Source organism: Macaca fascicularis, chromosome 13, assembly GCF_037993035.2.
Source record: "Macaca fascicularis isolate 582-1 chromosome 13, T2T-MFA8v1.1".
NCBI lineage: Eukaryota > Metazoa > Chordata > Mammalia > Primates > Cercopithecidae > Macaca > Macaca fascicularis.
Window position 1 is genome coordinate 67496380 of NC_088387.1, and position 23257 is coordinate 67519636.

General features: G+C 38.7%; 1 protein-coding gene across 4 annotated transcripts in view; it reads right to left on the reverse strand.

Moving 5' to 3' along the window:
• CIMIP6 (ciliary microtubule inner protein 6) overlaps positions 1–22501 on the reverse strand; it is a 44616-nt gene extending 22115 nt beyond the window's left edge. For 2 of the 4 annotated variants that reach the window (XR_012422383.1, XR_012422382.1), the window contains exon 1: positions 22379–22501. Coding sequence is in view for 2 of the 4 variants with exons in the window: in XM_065527089.2 (XP_065383161.1) it covers positions 4398–4485 (88 nt within the window). In the remaining 2 variants the exon portion in view is untranslated. Of the gene's footprint in view, positions 1–4397; positions 4524–9573; positions 9728–22378 lie in introns of those variants that run through there. The other 2 variants (XM_045369328.3, XM_065527089.2) reach the window with 2 other exon arrangements.
• Positions 22502–23257: the final 756 nt, after the last annotated feature.

Sequence of the window (23257 nt, forward strand, 5' to 3'; positions counted from 1 at the left end):
GGAGCAGGACTGGGGAGATTTTTTTGGTCAAAGGATTCAAAATTTTGGTTAGAGAAGAACAATAAGTTTAAAAGATATGATGTACAGGTGGTACTCTCTATCCATAGGTTCTGTATCCACATACTCAACCAACTATGGATTGAAACTTTACAGGAAAAATAAACAACAAAAATAATACAAATAAAAAACACAATAACAAATATTTGCATGGCATTTACATTGTATTTAGTATTCTAAGTAATCTAGAGATGATTCAAAGTATATGGGAAGATGTGCATAGGTTATATGCAAATACTACACTACTCTACATAAGGAACTTGAGCATCTGTGGATTTTGGTATCCATAGGGGTCCTGAAACCAGTCCCCTGGATACTGAGGGATGACTGTACAACATGTTAACTATAGTTAATGTATTGTACTCTTGAAAACTGCTAAAATAATAGATTTTAAGCGTTTTCACCACAAAAATAATGTATGTGAGGAAACAAACATCTTAATTAGCCATTTCACAATGTATACATATTTCAAAACATCATGTTGTAATGACGTTTTGTATAGATACATGCAATTTTTGTTTGTCAGTTAACACTGTCTGTAATAATCACAGTGATACCTAGCCATGGATCAGATTAAATACAAATAGCATATCAGACATTTTTTCTTATAGGGTAACAAGTAAAGACTGGTTATAGAGTAGCTTCCTTTCAAAACAAATATAAAACAAATATAATGCTTTATTAATACTCAAAACCAATATTCTGGGATTTACACACTACTAAGGTAAATGGTTGGTAAACCTTTTTAATTCTGGGAAGGTCTGGGATCAAATATACAGAAGAGAAAGCAAAGAAAATTAAATCTATAATTTGTTATTTAGTACACTATGTCAAAAAAATTTTGATCAAATACTAGTGTTGTGCTGTCAATTTCAGGGAAATCTGATTAAGTTAATAAACAGTATTAAAATAATATATCTGAATTTATTAGATTTACAAGATTTTGCAAGATTTATTAGGTTTTTTTTTTCTTCTTGTGAAACAGGGCTACCCCATAGGTAGTAAGCCCACAGTAGCCACAAGGTTTATTAGGTTTTATAAGATTTATTAGATTTTATTGAATTTATAGAAATTATTTAAGTATTTGGAAATGTTTTGATTGTCATAGCTTTAAGTTTTCCTTGTGAAGATGTTTAAGGTATTTGAGAAGAAAACAGAATATAATAACTATTATTTTTTAATGTTTTAAGTTCAGGGGTACATGTGCAAATTTGTTATATATAGGTAAGCTTGTCTCATGGGGGTTTGTTGTACAGATTATTCGTCACCCAGGTGTTAAACCTAGTACCTATTAGTTATTTTTTCTGATTCTCTCCCTCCTCCCACCCTCCACCATCCAATAGGCCCTAGTGTCTGTCGTTCCATTCTATGTGTCCATGTGTTTTCATCATTTAGCTCCCACTTATAAGAACAAGTGGTATTTGGTTTTTTGTTCCTGCATTAGTTTGCTAAGAATAATGGCCTTCAGCTCCATCCACGTTCCTGCAAAGGACTAGATCTCCTTCCTTTATATGGCTGCATAGTATTCCATGGTGTACATGTGCCACATTTTATTTATGCAGTCTACAGTTGATGGGCATTTAGGTTGATTCCATGTCTTTGCTATTCTGAGCAGTGCTGCAATGAACACATATGCATGCATGTGTCTTTATATTCCTTTGGGTATATACCCAATAATGGATTGCTGCTTGAATGGTACTTCTGGAAAACAGAACATGATTAAATCAACAAACTTGCAATTTAAAATGCTAACAGAAATTGACTATGTTTCGTAAATGAGTCATTGTTAAGATATATTTCATTTGTTCAACTTGAGTTAAATGTCAAACAAGTGAAAGATGCTATTCTTATTTTATACAATACTTAAAGACTTAAGGAAACAATACTTAAAAGACTTAAGGAAACATTTTTAAAATTTATAATGTTCAAACTGGAATATTTAAATCATAAGTAACTATGAATACCTTTTTATATAGAAAGGCTCTCTTTGAAATTAAAAATCTTACACTGAAACAGATGACCCTCAAAGAATTTGAACTGCCTGCTGACTTGACATAACAATAAAATCCAGGAGACAATGGAACAATATCTTCAAAGTGTAAAGGGTAATTAATTGTGAACCCAGAATTCTACATTTAGCTATGCTTTCATTCATTAAAGAGTGTGGGTAACTTAAAGACATTTTCAGACAATGAAAGGTGAAGAGTTGGCTACTCCTAAACTCTCATTTAAATAACTGTTTAAGGGTATTGTGGTAGGCTGTTAAGTTGCTGGCCCCAGTGAATCAGGCCTTCCAGTATTCAAATCCTTGTATAGTCCCCTCCCCATAAATGTGGGCTGGTCTTACGATTAGCTTTAACGAACAGGATATGACAGAGGTAACACTATGCTAATACTAGCCATAAACTTTAAGAAAGCCTTACAGCTTCTGCTTTTGCATTCTTGGGAGTAAGAAGTCCAGCTACCCTGCTGGAGAAACCACGTGGAGTGACCACATGGAGAAGGAGAGGCCCAGTCATTCCTGCATCCCAGCTGAGTCCAGTCCTCAGTCCATCTGCCAAGTGAATGCAGCCACACAAGTGACCATTACCAAGACCAGACCAAGAACTACCCAGCTGAACTCAGCCAAGATTGCAGAACATTAAGCTAGTAACATGATTGTTGTTTTAAGCAATTAAATTTGAGGTGGCTTGTTACGCAAATAACTAAAACCAATATTTCAGAAGGAAGTCAGTTAAATCAATTAAAATGAATCTTTTAAATAGTAATCTAAAACCTCTCACAATCTCACAAATAATAACTTTAAAAGTAATTCTTTGGCTGGGCACAGTGGCTCACGCCTGTAATCCCAGCACTTTGGGAGGCCGAGATAGGTGGATCACCTGAGGTCAGGAGTTTAAGAGCAGCCTGGCCAACTTGGTGAAACCCCGTCTCTACTAAAAAATATTTTTAAAAAATTAGCTGGGCATGGTGGTGGGTGCCTGTAATCCCAGCTACTTGGGGGGCTGAGGCAGGAGAATCACTTGAACCTGGGAGGCAGAGGTTGCAGTGAGCCGACATCACGTCACTTGCACTCCAGCCTGGGCTACAGAGAGAGACTCTGTCTCAAAAAAAATTTTTTTCTTCATGGAAATAAATGGGGGAGAAAGTAATCTGAGTTATAGAGGGAAATTCCTTATTCAGACATTACACCTATTAAAATTAGACATAACGACTATGTTCATTTATAAAAGCATATGAAGGCCGGGCGCGGTGGCTCAAGCCTGTAATCCCAGCACTTTGGGAGGCCGAGACGGGCGGATCACAAGGTCAGGAGATCGAGACCATCCTGGCTAACATGGTGAAACCCCGTCTCTACTAAAAATACAAAAAAACTAGCCGGGCGAGGTGGCGGGCGCCTGTAGTCCCAGCTACTCGGGAGGCTGAGGCAGGAGAATGGCGTAAACCCGGGAGGCGGAGCTTGCAGTGAGCTAAGATCACGCCACTGCACTCCAGCCTGGGCGACAGAGCGAGACTCCGTCTCAAAAAAAAAATAAAATAAAATAAAATAAAATAAAATAAAATAAAATAAAATAAAATAAAAGCATATGAGACTTTTACAGAAGCCCACAATAGTGAGGAATATCTAAACATGAAAACATCAGAGAAGATATTCAGATGCTTAGTGGTTACTCTACTTAAGAATTCAAATTGTAGCCAAAGTAATTACTTGAAAGAAGCCTTGTTAGATGAGAACTGCAAAAAATAAGACAAAGTCCATGAAGAATGTTTGAAATCCACTCTCTGTTTCTTGGAAACTTGATCTAATTAAAATTAGAATTTTCTAAACAAGTTGCTATCTAACTATTTATATTTTATCAACAAAGCCAGGATTTATTCAAACATACAATTTGCTTCTTATATTGGTGAGAACTTAACAGTTTTACTTTGAGAAATGTTCTTTTCTTAACTCTTTGTGTCTGCTTAAAGATCATTCATCAGTAATATTTTCCTCTTAAATCCCACTCTTCTCAGTATTCTGATCTTATATAAAAAGACTATTAATATAAAAATAATAGTATAGATTTTCAAAATACAGTAAAAAGAAAAAACCAGCATAACTGTAGCAAAAAAATCGTTATGTTACATTTTGGTGCAAAAGAAGCAACACAAACTAAAACCTATTTTAGAAAATGAATTTTACCACTATATGTGAATTTGCAATTCAAAAGAACATTGAAATATCAAGTTGTTGATAATCAGCAAGGTTTTATTTAGGTACGAAATACCCCATTCACAAATTAGATTAGGCTTTCCAATTTATAAAGTTTTACTATATAAAACCAAATGTGAACACTTACTCTTACAGGCGCTCAAATATGATGGAGCATAGCCATTTGTTAACTGACTGTGGATGGCAGCCAGGAAATTGTGTGTGGTAGAAGACATAAAGGGCGCTTTGAATTATCGGCACAAGATAACATTGCTGAAATGCCAAAGTCCAGGCGTAATTAAGTGGGCTGATGGAACAGAATGACTATGAGATGACTTTTAATTGGTATTAGTGCATGTTTATATGCACATTTTTCTATGTTCATATGCTTATAGTTAAAAATCTGACACATATAGATTATTTTTAAATGTCACATTAAAACATTTTCTTTTTTAAAAATCATTTTCATCTAATATCCAAATACCTAAAATATGAATAAATTGCAGGCCTATATTATGTAGTATACGTTACTTTATATTATGACTTTATTGAAGAATGTATAATTATCATTTAGCTAATATTTATTGAATCTGGGCATTGTTCTAGACGCTAGGATACAATAATTAACTTGGCAATGAGAAATGCCAACAAAAGAACAGAGAGAGAAAAAGAAATACCAATAAAAGAACAGAGAGAGAACCATGTCAGATTCTCAAGCTAAATTTCAACTCAACGCACAACGTAGTACAATGCAATTATTGATAATAGAAGCAGTTACCATTTATTGTCTACTATGTAGCAAACACTGTGTTAGGCACTTTACATTGTTGTTTCTCACAACAATCCTGCAAAGTAGGAATTATTCTCACTTCATAAATTGAGCAAAACAGGATGATTAAATTTAATGGGTTCAGGTTCACACAGTACTAAGTTTAATACTGAACCAATATTATAAAAGGAGTGTTGATAGAAATCAAGTTGCCGTGATTTCCAGTTAAACATGGCAAATTCAACAAGCATTTCCCCCATTCCTTCTCCAAGCCCCAGTACAATCACACTACAGAAATTTAAGAGGGCTTACATTCGTAAGGAAAAAACTAAATGGGAGTGAAGATGTTAACAAATTTGGAAGCTGGAAAACAGATGGATAAGTAGCAATAGACTCAAGTAAACTACAGAAAACTGGAAGTTAAGTGCTATGGGGAAGAGGGTGGGGTAAAAATTAAGCCAATTCATGCCACAGCATTCTAGGAGTGCCCCGGAATCGGGAGGCCTCAGATGCCTCTGAGGCAGGGAGCGTGGGACAGGGGGACAAGGTGATGTTGCAGAGGACTGCTTTTAAGGGACTCCTGGATCTTCTGTCCTCCATCCTAGGCAGAGATTTGGAGGATTTCTCTCTGGGCAAATTAAGTAGATCTACAGACCCTGATTTTGGGGGATCCCTTATGAAATGACTGAGCCCTGCCTTATGAACCCAGAACAAAGCCCATCTCTCCAGTATCATCTTTCACCACTCTTCTACATCCCTTCAATTTGAGTAGGAAAGTACCATAACTGCTCCTTATATGCAAAGGACTGGTTGGCTACCAAAGAAAGTTAAAGCAAAAAATCATATGCCGGCTGGGCACGGTGGCTCAAGCCTGTAATCCCAGCACTTTGGGAGGCCGAGACGGGTGGATCACGAGGTCAGGAGATCGAGACCATCCTGGCTAACACGGTGAAACCCCGTCTCTACTAAAAAAAAAAAAAAAAATCATATGCCATATGTAGATACATATTTTAACCAGTTCATCAAATTTTTATTGGCATGCCAAGCCATTGTCTTTGAGGAGGTGTCCACTGATTGGAATTCCACTTTGTGTTTCTTGTGCAAACCATGCTTCTAATGCATCACTTCCAGTTTCTATTTCTTTGACATAGAATGGAACGTAAAGACACATTTCAAGCAAAATGAATGCAGAATCCTTCAAGATTTAAAAAATTCAGTCCAACTCCTCTTTGTTATTTTGCCTATACCTAATTAGCATTTTTAAAAGTTAGCAATTGACCTTTTATCAAGTCTGCACATTCAACTTTGAATGTTTTATAGAAACAACTGTTTTCTTACTCAGATTTTAATTCACAAGAATATGTAATTAGAATATGGAAATATAGTAACAAGTACATAGACATAAATCTGGTTTGGAAACAAGCTTGACTTTCAGAGAGTGTCTCTACCTCCTTGGTCTGAGTTATATTCTGTGCCTCTAAATCCTCACATGAGCAATAGAAGATAATGCAGGTAAATTTGACAGATCAAAAAGGGCCGTGTAGGCCATACCGAGGAATTTGAAATTTATTCTGTGAACAGAAGTAACTGGAGAATCTAAAGGAGGAGAATATCATTTTTTTTTTTAAAGATCCTTTGACAATGCTGCAGAAAACAAAGAGGAGGAAGAAAGCAAGCAGGGTAATAGCGGCTATACTGCATTGCTTACAGTGAAGATGGAAAGGAGTAGATTTGGGGTCTGTTTTGGAGATAGAGGTGTCACGATTTGCTGATGAATTGAATGTAGGGGCAGGGAGCAAAAGGAGAGAGTTTTAGAATGCCTTCTAGCTTATCAAAACGTGAGCACCTGGTGGGAGAGTGGAGGTGGCATTCACTGAGATGGAGAAGACTCGTCGGGGTAAGTTTGGATGGGAGACATGAAGCATTCTATTCCAGCCATATCAAGTTTGAGAAGGTGACTAGCTATCCAAGAGGAGATGTTAAGTAGGTGTTTGGATATCTGAACTTGAAGCTCAGTAAAGAAGCCAGGGTTAGAGAAATTTGGTTTTTAGACTGGTTCCTTTGACCTTTCACCTTAAACATCTATTCCTTGTTTCACCCCCACTGGATAGTATCTCTTGATTACCTATATCACAAATAATGATGTTAGCACCCTTCTTCTCTTCTACTTCTCATCTTCTATCGTTGTGCACTGACTTTTCTTATTAAAGATGCTAAGATACATTCTGTTCTGTAACCATATTTAAACTTGTGTCTATAGATTGAGCCTAAAAGTTGAAAACTACTAAACAGCATGCATAGTATTACATAATTACATACATCTTGTTCATTTAAGGGTCAAAGGTTGTGCCAGGACTTCATGTCGTGCCAGGACTTCATGTCCTTCTCAGTGGGTGTAATGCCCAGTGCCACTTGAAAAAAAATGGTTTAGTATCCATGCCAAATAAATTCCCTTTTCTAGGTCAAAAAGTATTTCCCCTGAGAACTTTGAAGATATTAACTCCATTGTACTCTTGCATCAGTGCTGCCTGATTCCATGTTGATACTTACTTCTTAGATGGTGGCTTATTTTTCTGTCCCTTTATGGAAACTTTTAGAATCTTCTGTTGCAATTTTGTAATGATATGCATCTTTTACCCCTTCATACTTAGAAGCACTCGGTAGACCCTTTTAATGCATTTTATGTAGGGAAACTTTCTTACTATTTTAGAGGTTGTGTAGAGTACTGTACAGTACTGGTTAAAAGTATATGTACTGGAGTCAGGTTAGCTGGGTGCAAGTGCCAATTACTGACTGTGTAGCCTTGGGCACGTTATTTCAACTCCATGCTTGCTTCCAAAGGAGTTCAGAACATGCCACTCTAAAATGCCACTCTGGCATATTGACTGTATTGAGTTAAAGGCACTTGAAAAACAGCAGATGCAAGAAAAACAGTCTGACCTTCCTTCTCTTTCCCAAAAGCAGGAGATAAAATTCCTGTGTAAAAGATATCCTCCTACACCAGAAGGAAAGCATCATTCTCATCATCAAGCACAGGAATTTGAGGTGAGGGGAAATCTAGACAAATAAACCTGTTCAACTCACGCTTATCTTCCTAGTCACTTCTCTACCCAATTAGCCTAGCCCAAAGTCCTTTGCCTTGTCCCATTTTTATAATTTTCTACTCTTTGTCCAATTTAGTATATGTGTTGTTTCTGTGTCTTTGGGTCTTCATTTCCTTACGAAGGCTCCCCTGCTATGTAAAACTTGTATTAAATAAATTTGTATGCTTTTCTCCTGTTGATCTTTGTGTCAATTTAATTCTCAAGCCCAGCCAAAAACACTAAGAGGGTAGAGGTAAAATTTCGCCTCCCTACACTTTCTTATCTGAAAAATAAGAATATTAACAGTATTACTACACTATTATGTTGCATAGAGTTCATGTGGGAATTAAATGAGTTACTATTCAGAAAGCTCCATAAAGTGCCTGGCAAATAGTATGTGCTCAAGAAATGTTATGTTTTGCTAATTATCTACCTTCATTTTTACTCCTCTATCTTCTGTAGCTCCAGAAAAGTTGGATTTCCCAAACAGATCCTCTGTTTTGCTTTCCTTCTCATTTTCGAAGCCTCTGTTTTGTTGTTTCATGCTCTGTGATATTTCCCTGCCTTTATCCTCCAAATCTTTTTTTTAAATTGGCATAATTCTAATCTTTGGTTGTCCATTCATAAGAAGGGGATGGGGGATCAGCTTGATTTACTGAAATAACTGGTGTGGTAGTTGACATCTGGCTAAGATGCTGCGCTCTAGTAGTCTTAATATTGGGATAGGATGGAGTGCTCATGACTGGAGCCTTTATTTAAGGGACAGGCTTTGAAGTAACTCTCTGTCTCCTACTCGCTTTTCATTTTTACTTTCCACTATGCCTGCTGGCTCGGCATGTAGCTCAGTCAGGGCTTTGGCCAGGCAGATTGTCTCTTCTTTGCGCATCTCCTTCTAGCTATTGCTTCTTTATTCTCTTTTATCTGTCAGTAGGCTTCTAGTCTTTTCTACATTCCAGGAAGTTCTTCCTTCTATTATCTTCACCCTTAGGAGTTTATTGCTTTGTTACTATTTATAGTAATAGGGTCTTGGAAGGCAGGGAACTTAGGTATGTGTGCTCAGTCTACTATCCTGAACCAGAAGTGGAAACTTTATTATATTTCTAAATGACAGGTCACTGTTACAGATTATCTAATAGCCCCCTTCACCAACTACCTTCTTTGAAGTGACAATAGTTATAACTATTAAAATGTGGTGGCAACAACCAGCAGAATGCTACTAAGTTTCTGACTTTGAGGCTGATGTTATTAATGATCAGTACAATTTTCATTCTGTCACATTAACTATTTGGAGACGGAACTGTCCACTAGGAAGAAATAACAAACTTCCCAAGGGCTGCACTTGCTGTGTGTATATTTCCAACTTCTGTAAAGAAGTAACTTTTTCAGGAGGTGTCAGGACATCTAATACATCTTAGTTTTGACAGCAATAATTTGAGATAACAAAAAAGGTTTTTGCCACTGCAAAACCTTACCTATTCCACAAGAAGGCTTTTGCATCTTGCTGTGTTTGACTGGCAAAACCAGTGGACATGCTGGTTTTTGGAAGTCACTCCTCTGGGTACTCTTAGAGTCATAAGGTGGTAGGAAGACAGGTTCCAGTGCTTTACCATGTGACCACCAGTCACCCTTCATAGAAAATAATTGGAAACACAATATTGGATACTGTAGGGCATTTTCATTTATTGCTTGATGTCTATGGATATTCAGTAATTCACTTTAACAAGTTAGTGGATATCCTGGTACTAATGTGGAATTCTGAAATCTAGAAATATCTTTTCACAAAAAAATGTATTTCTTTGAAGGCACTGAAAAATGAGTTGTCACGTATTTTTAGCTAAAATACAGCTGCTAAATTCTTAAGCTACCTTCCATCAACAAATAAAATGGTAAAAGTCAACAAAATAGCTGTATTTGTTTTGTACTACAATTTTGTTATATATGTACACATGTATGTATATATTTAAATATTCTAAAAAATTATGTTCTAAACTTTTCATTATGACAATACAAATAATGTATTATCATCTAAAAATGGTGGTTTTTAGAGTTTTTAGTCCCTAACCTGTACCATGAAACACATTTTATGTCATACAAGAGCGCACAATGCTACACATACATAAAACTGAAACAAAAGTTTCACAAAATACTTAATATATGCAGTGTGCTCAGCTATTTTTCTCTTCTATTTTATTGCTTTCCTATTTCATTTCACATTGCTGACTGCAACTCAATGATTTATGGTTCACTAATGACTCAGTTTGATAAACTTTGTTTTAAGGGGAAATCTCTCCAATGTTACTGAATTTTAGTACTAAAACCTAAGTATACAAGAAAGGGAAAACTGAAAGATTCTTCATTAGCCTGTATGACAATTTGATTTCTTGGAAGTTCAGAGAGTACAGAGGGGAACTATTAGTCAACTTAATTCTGACCAAAACTTTAAAACTGGTTGTTAGGTGGTAGTAAGAAAACCCTTGAGAAACCCATGACACTTAGGAGTTCCCGGAATAAAATTAGGGTATGAAAGTAACTTTCGGTATAATCAAACACCTACCATGGGCTATAAGGAAGCAAGTCTGCCTTTTAAAAAATCAACTATGATTCCATAGCCAAAGACTTCTAAACTATGATTCAAGGGGGATGAATATGCAATTCTAATGGGTAAAATTCTGACAATACAATTGGGGCTACATTGATGCAAAAAGGGAGATGTTTCTTTAAAAAAAAAAAAAAAAAAAAAAAAAAAAAGCCTGTGTGGCTGCATAGGGAGTCAGCTCTCAAATGAGCTTAGTTTCTAAAAAGACAGGCACGTATAAAAGACATATACAACATTCGATTTAAAAAATAATTAATGGAGTCAGCTTGTCAGAAGATTGTCAAGAAACTTGGAAGAAATTTATAAATTTGTACAGTTGTATAAATTTATAATTTATACAATTGTCAAAGGCAGCAAAAATAAGGTTTTCTAGAAAAATTGTTCATAGCTGAGTGAAATCCTACAGCCCCCAAAAAGGTTATCTTTTGTGTTCCAGCTAACCATTTGGAGAGAAGAATCTTGTTCAGGAAAGCCAGAACGACTCAACTTGAGGTTGTTAAGGAAAATTATGGTTAACTTGTAAAAGATGGGATGAACATGTACCAAAGAACTAAGCCCTGAAGAGCTGATGAGAGAGTTGGACTTCACTTTGTCAGTTTATAAGAGTGCCAGTTTTTTGGCCAATGACAAATTGTAAGCAGGAGTAATGGAATAACTGGTAATTGTAACTAGGGGAATTTCTGCAGAGATCACAGAAATTTAGGAACTAGTGCATTTTGGAGAATAGATTGGCTAATGCTTCATTTTTCAGAATGGGCTAAAAGGTGAATTTTAAAAATCAAGACTACTTGATGTAGATCCTAGGAAAATTCTAGAACAGATTACTAAACAGATGGTGTCTTCTCACTATCTGGCTGAAAATAGTCACATCCTACTGTTGTCAGAGCGCCTGCTTCTGGCAGCTCTTCTCCACTCCACTTCACAGTTATAATAGTGCTTATTATGCCCCAAGGTCTAGGATTTATAGGTCTTGTCTAATGCTCATCACAATTCTATGAGGCAGGCACACCCACTTTACAGATGAGAAAACTGCCAGGAGATTAAGTAACTTCCCCAAGGTATATCACTAGCAGACTGCTGCACTGCCACAATTCAAACCCCCAACTCTTTGTGCACACCTCTAATTTCTGTGCTGCACTGCTGTATCAAACCGGCTGTGGAATGCAAAACCAGGTAAGCACAAACCACATTAAATTATTGAAGAAGTGAAAATAGAGGCTCAAAGTGCATGTCTTAGTCTGTTTTGTGCTGCTATAACAGAATACCTTAGACTGGGTAATTTACAAGGATCAGAAATTTACTGGCTCACAGTTCTGGAGGCTAGGAAGTCTAACATCAAGCCACTGGCAGGTTTGGTTATTATGATTCTAGGATGGCACCTTGAACACTGCATCCTCACATGGTGGAAGGCAGAAGGGCAAAAAGAGGGCAAGAGGGGACCAAACTTGCCCTTTTATCATGGCATTCATTTCACTTGTGAGGGTGGAGCTTTCATGACCTAATCGCCTCTTAAAGAGTCCCACCTTTTAATACAGTTACAATGGAAATTACATTTCAACATGAGTTTGGAGGGGACAAACATTCAAACCATAGCAGCAAGTATCCTGAGAAAGTTCTTCTATGATAAGATTGTAAAGCATGCACAAACACTTTATATCATCTACTTTTGTTGATCAAAAACTTATTTTGCTAATATTCAAGTTACTGGAAAAATAACTCTGGGAGGAGCAAACCACTAGGAAATGGCTGATGGGCTTTAATTATTATTATTTGTTGTTATTATTTTTTTGAGACAGGGTCTCCCTCCATCACCCAAGCTGGAGTGTAGTGGTGCGATTACAACTCACTGCAGCCTCAAACTCCCGGACTCTGGTGATCCTCCCACCTTAGCCTCCTGAGTAGCAGGGACTATAGACATAAGCCACCATGCCTGGCTATAATTTTTTCTTAAAAGTGTAATGCAAAGTTACCCTTAAGGCAGAGAGATAATTTCATCTTTTGAGCAAACTTCTTTTAAACTGAGAATTTTGCCAAAATGGTCTTTGTTTCACAAATATAAAGGAAATAGAGAACAGTTTTTGCTAAAATGTGACTGGTGACTTTAAGACTCTGCAGTTTGTGAAAGTGTTCTGATGAGTGTTATAAATTGGATGCATCTTCACTTTAGCTGAGTGAAATCTTACAGTCCAAAAAAAAGGTTATCTTTCATGTTTCTGGATAGTCTTCCTTATGCCTAAAAAGTTGGGTTTGTTCCTGGAAGAGTAAGAGTGCGTACGTGCCCATGTAACATGTGCGTGCCTTTTTGGTCCAAGCATTTACTCATAAAAGATTATGAGATTAAGGAAAGAGATAGATGGAGGCTCGTTTTTATCTTTATCTCATACTGAAAGGAAAGACTAACACAAAATTTACTGCTCTGTGTACCATCACTTATATTGGATTGTGGGGGGTTAACACAGTTACTTATGACAAAATAAGCTGGGAAGTTACCTAGCGTGATGGCTCTGTCTAGGCGCTGAGCAACAGACCGTATCTTGCAGATTGTTGAGGGGATTTTGCTTAACTCAAACTTTGGAACCAGAGAGGAGTTATCCCTCCCAGTCTAAGGCCTGTCTTCTTTCCTGCCCCAGGATGATAGTCACTGGGCTCCATGGTCAGGAGGTGCCTGGAGATTCCTGATGACGGGGCTTCTTCTAACCCACAGCTCTGGGAAGGCCAGTAGCTGTTGCACTGTGGGTCCCTTAGTCACATTTGGAAGCCAGTGCAAGGCAGTCTCTATGTTATACTCCTAGTACCCCTAAGCTTTCAGAGATGTTCTAGTAAAGATTACCTATTTTCCATTCTTTGGGAAATTAAGGGAGAATCCTCAGAGGAGAAGTAGTAAAAGCAAGTGAAGTATCTTAGAGAAACCAGTTAAGCGAATGTAAGAGGTCATAAGCCAAGCTCCACAGCCACAGTGGCCTAGCCAAGATGGCTGGTGGTGGTCATCTGTGGAACATAAAATCATACTTTGTGGATTCCCAAGGAAATGTGGGCTTTTGACAAAACCTACACATAAACAATCACATTTTGTTGGTAGAGCTCAGTGGCTTTAAAAAATTGAAGTACTATCACAGACACTAGGGCAGCTAAGGTCACATTGGTTACACTGTACCTAAATTCACCTCTATTTTGCTATAGATGTTATGAGTGCTTAAAAAAATGTTTTTAAGCAGTTCATGATGTACCCCCCCATAAAAAAATTTGAAAATTGTGTTCTGTGGAACACTAGTTCTCCAGCATATTAATAGGTGTTATACAAAAGAGGTGTCCACAGTTAAGTAACTTTGGGAAATAGTGAGAAAAACAAAGTTAAATAAGTTTATCACAAGATTTCTCAGAACCTTTATACACCAATGTGAATTGTGAAGCTCTGAGAAAGGTTTATAAAAATACAGCTTTTCCAAAACGTATTTGACTTTGCAAATTTATTTTGTCAAGCATGTAGACAAGGGTCAGTGCTCTGAAAAATAAACTTTTGAAAATACCAACCTAGTATAATCTCTTTTAAAGTACCAATATTTAAAAACATTTTTATTTTATTTTATTTTATTTTTTTCTTGAGACGGAGTCTCGTTCTGTTGCCCCGGCTGGAGTCCAGTGGCATGATCTTGGCTCACTGCAACCTCTGCCTGCCAGGTTCAAGCAATTCTCCTGCCTCAGCCTCACAAATAGCTGGGACTACAGGCATGCACCACCACGCCCAGCTGATTTTTTGTATTTTTAGTAGAGATGGGGTTTCACCATGCCAGCCAGGCTGCTCTCGAACTCCTGACCTCGTGATCCGCCCACCTCGGCCTCCCAAAGTGCTGGGATAGCAGGCATGAGCCACCGCACCCAGCCAAAAATACAAGACAATCAAACTAGTTTTCTTTGGAAGTGACTGAGCTAAAACAACTTCTTTCTTTTTCTAGCATCCCCAATTTTATGTTCCTAGGTAGAAATGTACGAAATCTTAAAAATCTTGTAAAGAAATAAAACCAACCAATCTCGTGTTGCATCCTAAAGATAGTCTCTTAGCAAAACACATAAAACAACAGGTGTCATTTAAAATATTTAGGCAAGTTTATATTCTTTACTCTTATAAAGACAGCATTACCGTCAACCAGTTTTTTTCTTAACCAAGCTGACCTTTAAAAAGAAACCTGTCATCCTAAAGGAACAGTTTACAAATATGTGAAATATATGTTCTTTATTAATCCTTGGATACTTAGAAATGAGTAGATTTAAGGTTCATTGTTGTTTTTGTTTTTTATTTTATTATTTTAAAATTTGTTTTTAGAGATAGGGTCTTGCTTTGTTGCTCAGGCTGGAGTGCAGTGGCACGATCATTGCTCACTGCAGCCTTGAACTCCTGAGCTCAAGCCATCCTCCTGCCTCAGCCTCCTAAGTAGCGGGGACTACGGAGGCTTGCTACCACACCTGGCTATTTATTTATTTATTTTTGTAGAGATGGGTCTCACTATGTTGCCCAGGCAGATTTCAAACCCCTGGGCACAAGTTATCCTCCTGCGTTGGCCTTCCAAAGTGTTGGGATCACAGGTGTGAGCCACTGTGCCCAGCCTATTTTCTTTCTTTTTGAGACAGGGTCTCACTTGGTCACTCAGGCTGGAGTGCAATGGCGTGAACACAGCTCACTGCAGCCTTGACCTCCCAGGTGGAAGCCATCTTCCTGCCTCAGCCTCTCAAGTAGCTGGGACCACAGGCATACACCATTACACCCAGCTATTAAAAAAAAATTTTTTTTGTATAAATGCAGTCTCACCATGTTGCCCAGGCTATGTTTTTAAAATATAAACTTTCCCTTCCTGCCACACCCAAATCAGACATGCTTGTAACTCAGTGATATCTTCAGTCTTTCTCTGTAACTCTCCTCATTAGTATTCACTGACAGCTTCCCTTTGAGCTCTTCATCTCAAACTCACTTTCCCCATCTCTTAAAGGTTCAGCACTAATAATGATTCTACTACTGCTCTGTCACCTAGTCTTGCGGATAGTAGCTCTTAACACCTTTGTTCATTTTTTTTCCAACATACCAATAGAGTAAGAAGTAAGAGAAAATTAGTTGGGATTAAGTTTTTAAACTTTTATGTTTCATATTTCTATTCTCAAACCAGCTTCTTTTTCTTAGTACTGCCAATGTAAGGATGAGTTCAGTGAACAGTTTTAAATTCAACCCTGAACTAGAGCTCAGAGTCATTCATGAGCCTTTACAAGAAATGTAAGAACTTCACTAATCTGGATTTTGGTACCAAATTAATTTCCCTGGTGTAGGTCTGGTCTAACAATAACAATTGATTTCTTTAAAATCTGAAATAATTGGTACGAGAGCATAAGCAAGTGTACAAAATGAAGTACTCTCAATATGGCTCTTAAAAGGGTTTAGTTCATGACATTAAAGTACATTTAACCACAGGAATTCCTGCCCCAAAAAGTAATCACAAAAAGTAATCTCCATCTAAATGTTAAATCACTATACCTAACACACAGAGAGATGAGGAAAGAAGTGGAGTAGGAGGAGGCGGACATTGGCACAGTGATCTGAGACCATTTAGATGGTACACATTTCCTTTTCCAAATATGCTGGAAAAAACCTACATGAGAAATTATTACCTTTGCTGTGACATATTTTGAATCCCATCTGTTGAACACTTGCCTGGCCAAGCACTGTACTAGGTCTTCTCTCATAGAATCCTGCTCTCAGCTGCAAATGAGTCCCCATCACTGCAAAGAGCAGTAGACTAGGATTCTGCTGCTACTAAGAGCTAATGTCTAGTGAGTGCTTCCTTTGTGCATTATGAATGCTCTTCTGCCAGGTTCCTACATGCTTACTCCCTCACTCTCCCTCAGGTCTTCACTCAAATGTCGCTCAGTGAAGCCTTCTCTGACCACCAATTTAAAATTGCAGCTCTGCCTGCAGCCTTCCTTATCCTGCCTTGCATGCCGCCCTTACTACCATATAACATTCGAATACAGCTTACTTGTTTTATCTTTTCCCTCACTAAAATGTAAGCTATGTAAGGACAGGAGTTTTTCCCCATTTACTTTGTTCACTGCTGTATCTCTAGTGTCTAGAACAATAACTGACAAAAATATTTTAATTCTCACAAAAGCCCCATGAGGGACAACTACTATCCTTATTATATAAATTAGGAAATGGAAGCTTAGCATGACTTGCCCAAAGTCACATGGCAAGTGTGTTGCAGCAACAAAATGGAATGAACTAGTGACATGCTGCAGCAACATGGACAAATCCCAAGTGCTTTATTCTGAAAGACTGGTTCAATAAGCTACATACTGTATAATTCCATTAACGTGACTTTCTGGAAAGGGCAAAACTATGGAAAACAGATCAGTGGCTGTTTGAGTACAGGAAGGGGATTACCACAAAAGGGCATAGGGGATCCTTTGAGGGTGATGGAAATGATTCATGGCTTGACTGTGATGGAGTAACACGACTACACTTTTACCAAAATTCAGAGAATTATACACTACAAGGGTAACTAATTTACTGTGTAAGGGTAGGTATAATAATGTTCCCTCCCTCTGCCCCTAAAGATTGTTCATGTTTTAATCCCCAAATCTGTGAATGCTATCTTGCATGGCAAAGGGACTTTGCAGATGTGATTAAGGATCTTGAGATGGGGAGATTATCCTGAATTATCTGGGTGGATGCAATCTAATCACAAGGGTCCTTATAAGACAGAGTCAGGAGAGTGGGTCAGAGAAAGATTTGAAGATGCTGTGTTGCTGACTTCGAACAGAAAGGTGCCATAAACTAAGGAACGTGGGCAGCCACTAGAAGCTGGGAAAGGCAAGGAAACTGATACACCCTTAGAGCCTACAGAAAGAACTAGGCCTGGCAACAGCCAGTGAGACGGATTTTGGAGTTCTAAGCTAGAGAATAAATATGTGCTGCTTTCAACCATCTTTTAAGTTTGTGAAAATTTGTAAGATGAGCAATAGGAAACTAATACAATAAATTATACTGCAACAAACCTGACTTTATAAAAAAGATAAGGGAATATTTTTAGCATGGTACAGTCAATGAAGTGTGGTTTGGCTAAACCAATAGCCCTGGGTCAGAAATATGACTGTGACATTTGCTTATTACTTAATCTCAGATATGTTAATTAACCTTATCGGAATATGTGCTATCTGTAAACTATTTCCAATAAGACTTCGTAAAAATTGTTGTAGAGATTAAAGAATATAATTTATATAAAACACTTAGCTCATTCTTAGAACTTCATATGCTTTCAATAAATGATTATTATTTTACAGAAGGTATGTGAATTACTGAGTATCATGGGACATTTTTATATTAGAATATATATTGTAAATACAATATATACCTGAAATTTCTTTAGTAACCCCAAAGCACTACTTCGTGGCGATAATCTGAGCCAATCTAGGGAAACAATACTTAGATTCCCTCCCTGTATCTGTATTGTTTATATGTAAAAGTCATGTGCCAAAATAGTTCCAGGTTACTGCTTTTAACTATTGCATTATGATAGGTACTACTCTGAGATGTGTCTCATCCTTTATAGTGTGACCAAATTATTCTGCAAAACAGCGTCTGAATCTAAATCTCTATTTGTATACAATGAACATCTGTCCAACCTGTATTTCTGGCCCTTTTTTGGGATCTATGTAGGGAACTGGTTCATTGTATGTTCTTGCATTTGTGTTAATGAATTTAGCATAATATATACGTCCTCTTCCGACATGTGGTTTTGAATGTTGCATGCTTTTTCCAGGTTTTTTTTGTTTAATTTCTTCATTTTCAGTTACATATGCTATAGCAGCATCCTCTATTTTATGCTGTCTGAAAAACACAAATAGTAAATCATTTACCCAAGTAACCATTAAAATATTGACTGAAAATTACATAAAATAAGATTTAAATATATTACAAACATCAGTCAAGACAATTTAGGCTGTATTAATAGTTAAAAGGGTTTGTGCTATTAAAATGTAGGAGGCCATTTTCTAATTCTAAATCATATAAGCAATAAAGGGATTTGTGTTAATAATGATTACTCATTATAATATACCAGTGCAGTGCACCACCTCTCATTTGCTTGGAGTAAAGAGAGAGTAGTGATTGGATTATGCTTCCAAATCATGTTTGCAGTACTTACGTGTGTGGACAAGTTACATCCTATATACTTAACTCATCTTCTTTAAAAGTTTTATTACCAAGAGAATGGCTTTATTCCCCCCTTGACCTAGTAAACAGCTATCTGGACAAGGAAATACACCAGTTAATTTTCAAAAGCTTGTCTGGCAAACTTAAAGCTACCAAAGGAGCACCATTATTATCTTTTCAAGAAAAGAACACTATATGGCAGTCAAAATAAATCTCTTCATTTTTTGCCACTAATAAGGACACTGCTACAAATATGAAAATTACTAAAATAAAATATTTTAAAAATGTACAAGAAGAAACAGCTTATCAGATTTTTCTCCTTTCAAATAAGGAGAAACTGAAATTATAAAAGGCAGTATTTTTAAAATTCACCTGCTTGAAAAATAAAGAATGAAATATATGAATTTGAATACTTTTTACATAGAAGCTTTTAAAATCAAAGCCGTGATCCCACAGCAAGTGAGTCAATGAAACCCCAAATTCACAGAGAAAGCAGGTAGCACTGTTTAACCTTACACACAGCCCTTAAAGTATAACACCTGCCTTCCTTCAAATGAATGCCAGGTCCATCTCTTCTATCGCATCATTTTCCTTTTTTTCCTTTTTGAGACGGAGTCTTACTCTGTTCCAGGCAGGAGTGGCACTATTTCCGCTCACGGCAACCTCTGCCTCCCAGGTTCAAGTGATTCTCCTGCCTCAGCCTCCCGAGTAGCTGGGACTACAGGTGTGCACCACCTCGCCTGACTAACTTTTGCATTTTTTTTAGTAGAGACAGGGTTTCGCCATGTTGGCCAGGGTGGTCTTGAACTCCTGACCTCAGGTGATCTGCCAGCCTCGGCCTCCCTAAGTGGTGGGATTACAGGCGTGAGCCACCGTGCCTGGCCTACGTCACTTTTCAATTAAAACCCTGAAGTAGTTTTCCATTCATTTGCAATAAAATACTGCCTCCTAATTGTACTCCTAAGGTCCTGTGTGAGTTGCCCCAGTGAATCTCTTTAGCCTCACTCAAGACCCTCCAACCAGACTGCCTTCTGTCAGTTCCAGGGACACATCAATCTCTTTCCCTTACGGCACCTGCACATGCTCTTCCCTCTGCCTGGACAGCTCTTTCCCAGCTCCCAGCACAGCTGGCTCAGGATATTTAGGGATCAGCTTAAAACCATCTCCTCAGCAGCTTTTCCTAGATTTCCTTCCCCTGCCACATGTATTCTCTATTTTAGTACTTTGTTCATTTCTTTTATTAACACCACAATTTTTTATGTACCTAGTTTTTTGTTTACTTGTTTTTAGTAAGCACTACAAATATCCTTTACTAGTCAATAAGTTCCATGAAGGTGTAGATTGTTGAATTCATCACGTGCCCAACATCAGGAAAAGCATCCTGTTCATCCAAGGTAAATGGACTGCCATTATAATATTTACATATTTCTGGTGAATCTGCTGGAGTTGTTTACTCTGGCTTTGTTTGAATACCCTCAACCACCCCTCCAGTACACATAAAAGCAACATTCAGAATCCTCGGATTCTAGTTCCTTCTTCCCAAAAATTACTTTCTGCAAAGGATTTGGAAAAACTGATTACTGGTAAAGTGCAAAAAACTTCTCAACCTTTTTCTATTACCTTTCCAGAGATATAATTATTTATTTAAAGGTAGATTTATTGTAGGTCAATTTATTGTAGGCTTCTGGCATCAGTTTGTTCCACCTGTTTCTCATAGTTATCACCCAACAATATACTCTTGTAGTGATCAAGTCCTTGAAGAAAAGGACTGGGGCTATTTGCTTATATAGTTAAATTCATTTGATTAAGCACGTGTGGTATGAATGCCTATGGGTTGATAAGTAAGCGTGAAATACATGATTCTAGCAATCTCTTGCCAGAAGAAAAGCACAGATAAAAACACTGATAGGCTCTGAAGTGAGTCAGACAGCGGCTGGAAGCCCAGTTCTGCCATATCTGAGCCTTTGTCTCATTTGCATGGTAGGAACAATACCTATTGTAAGAGATAGGAGAATAACATTGAATAATTCATTGTTTCAACAGATATTTATTGAGTTGCATGCCAGGTGCTGTTGGAGGCACTGATAATAAAGCAGTGACAAAACAAAAATTCCTGCCCTCATAGAGCTTACATTCTAATGGGGGAAAGGCAGATGAGAAAGTAAATTACATAGTCTGTTAAGTGCTAAGGACAATAATAAAATAGGGTATGGGAAAAGGGAGTGCATGTATGTGGGAGGTAGGTTTGCATTTTTAGGTAGGGTGGAGGCTGCACTGTGAAGGTGGCAATTGAAAAAGGAGGGGAGGAGAGAGCTAAGTGGATATTTGTGGGAAAAGCATTCCACCAGAGTGAACTGTAATTGCCAAAGCTTCCCAGCAGAAGTGTAACCATCCTTAGCGCACTGCTTCTAAAAGTGTGGGCACTGGAATAGCAGCACTGGCATCAATTGTGACCTTGTTAGAAATACAAATTAATGGGCCCCATTTCCTTTATGTACCTAGTTTTTTGTTTACTTGTTTTTAGTGAGTACTACAAACTCAGAAATCTCTGGGGCTGGTTCCCAGGAACGTGTTTTAACCAGCTGTTTAGCTGATTCTTATGCACGTTCAAATGTGAGAACCATTGTTCTAGGGTCAAAAATACAGACTTTGGAAGAAGTTATCACTGGCTCCACATCATTCCTGACTAGCTGCATGTACTACCTTGATTAATAGTCTCAATTTAAGGTACATCAGAATCACCTGGATGCCTTGGTGGAAGCCAGATTATTGAGCCCTAGCCATAGAGTTTCTGATTCAGTGTGTCTCGGGGGTGGGAAGTCCCCAAAATTTGCATTCCTAACAACCAGGTGCTGCTGATGTTGGTCTTTATCACTGCAGATGATAGCAGAAAGGGCTGTTTGCTGTAGCAGAGTCCTGTCAGAGGGAGGCAAGAAACGGGAAAGGGCGCGTTGTGTAGACTCCATAGGCCATTGGAGGAGCCTTGGCTTTTACTCTACGATATAGGATGGAGAACAGCGATCTAACCTGGGCTGTAAAAGGACGGCTCTGACTGCTGTGTTGAGGAGGCTGCAGAGGGGAAAGGGAAAAGCAAAGCCACCAACTGGAGGGCTGTTGCAGCATCCAGGCAAGAGAAGCTGGTACTTGGGACTGGGTGGGGACAGTACTGAAAGTGATGAACAGTGGTAGATTCTGGATAATTTTAAAGGTAAAGCCTACAAAATCTGCTAATAATCGTGAGAATTGTGGATGACTTCAAGAATTTTAGACCTAGTAATGCAAGTCAAGTCCCTGACACACAGTATGTGCTCAGTAAAACGGTGTGTTTTAAAAATTATTGTTGTAAGCGCTCAGCCAAGTGGAAATTAGAGAAGCAAGAGGACTGTCTGAGCTTGGCCTGGACTGTCCGTGCTGGACCCCGGCCTCCCCCTGAAGGAGGAAAATAGTTTTTGGAAGGGGAAATAAGACACGAAACCCCAGCACTTACTGATGCTTATCTTCCTTTCCCTCCATGGGCCTCTACGGGACCAGGCAGCGAGGAGCCTCCCGGGAAGAACAAGGACGCAGCCCTGTCAGGAAAAGCGCGCGCAAAGCGCCGCGACTATGACTCGCGCGTTGCTAAGCGACAGGCGCTAGGCCTCTGAAAGGGGCGTGGGGGCACCCCTGAAGTGCGCAGGCGCAGTAAGCGGGGTTGGTGGGGACTGTTGCTCACCATGCGCGACTGCGCAGCGAAGAGGGCGGGGTATGCCTGGCCGGGTCTCTAGGCGTGTGGGCTTGACGCCCTGCGTTTGAACTTGCCGTTCCCATTGTAGGGCCAGGAGGGGTGTTTATCAGGACGGATTTGGCCCTTGAGGATTGGGGAAGGGGTGTTTCCGGAGCCGCCGGGCAGCGCTGCTCGCGTCTCCGCCGCGCCCGGAAGGTCGTGGCCCAGGCGCTACCACGGCTGCCCAAGCTGGCTGCAAAAGTGCGGGCCTGCGGAAAGGATACTTGTTTTCCCTTGAATTATTAAATACTGTGCGAGTCGTGATTCGTTGCTCCTGAGTTGCCTAGCCTTTACTCCAGAAAGCTTGGTTGTCACTGTTTTCCACCATTTCTGACAAAACCTTCCCCGGCTGGGCTGCCAGGATTAAAATAGAGCAAGGGAACACTCATCTCCTGCAAATGACGCTTCCTGCAGTGTGTGCATCTGTTGCAGCCTGAGCGGAGTTCGGAATAGGGTGGCTTATGCAGCGGGTTGGGGCTTGTACGTGTAGCACTTACCCCAAAAGAGCAAGCTCCTGGGAAAAGCCGTTGCTGACTTGCATCCACCTTCTGGCCCTGGAATTTCTTACTTTATTTCACCATTGCCTCCCAGTTTCCACTACCA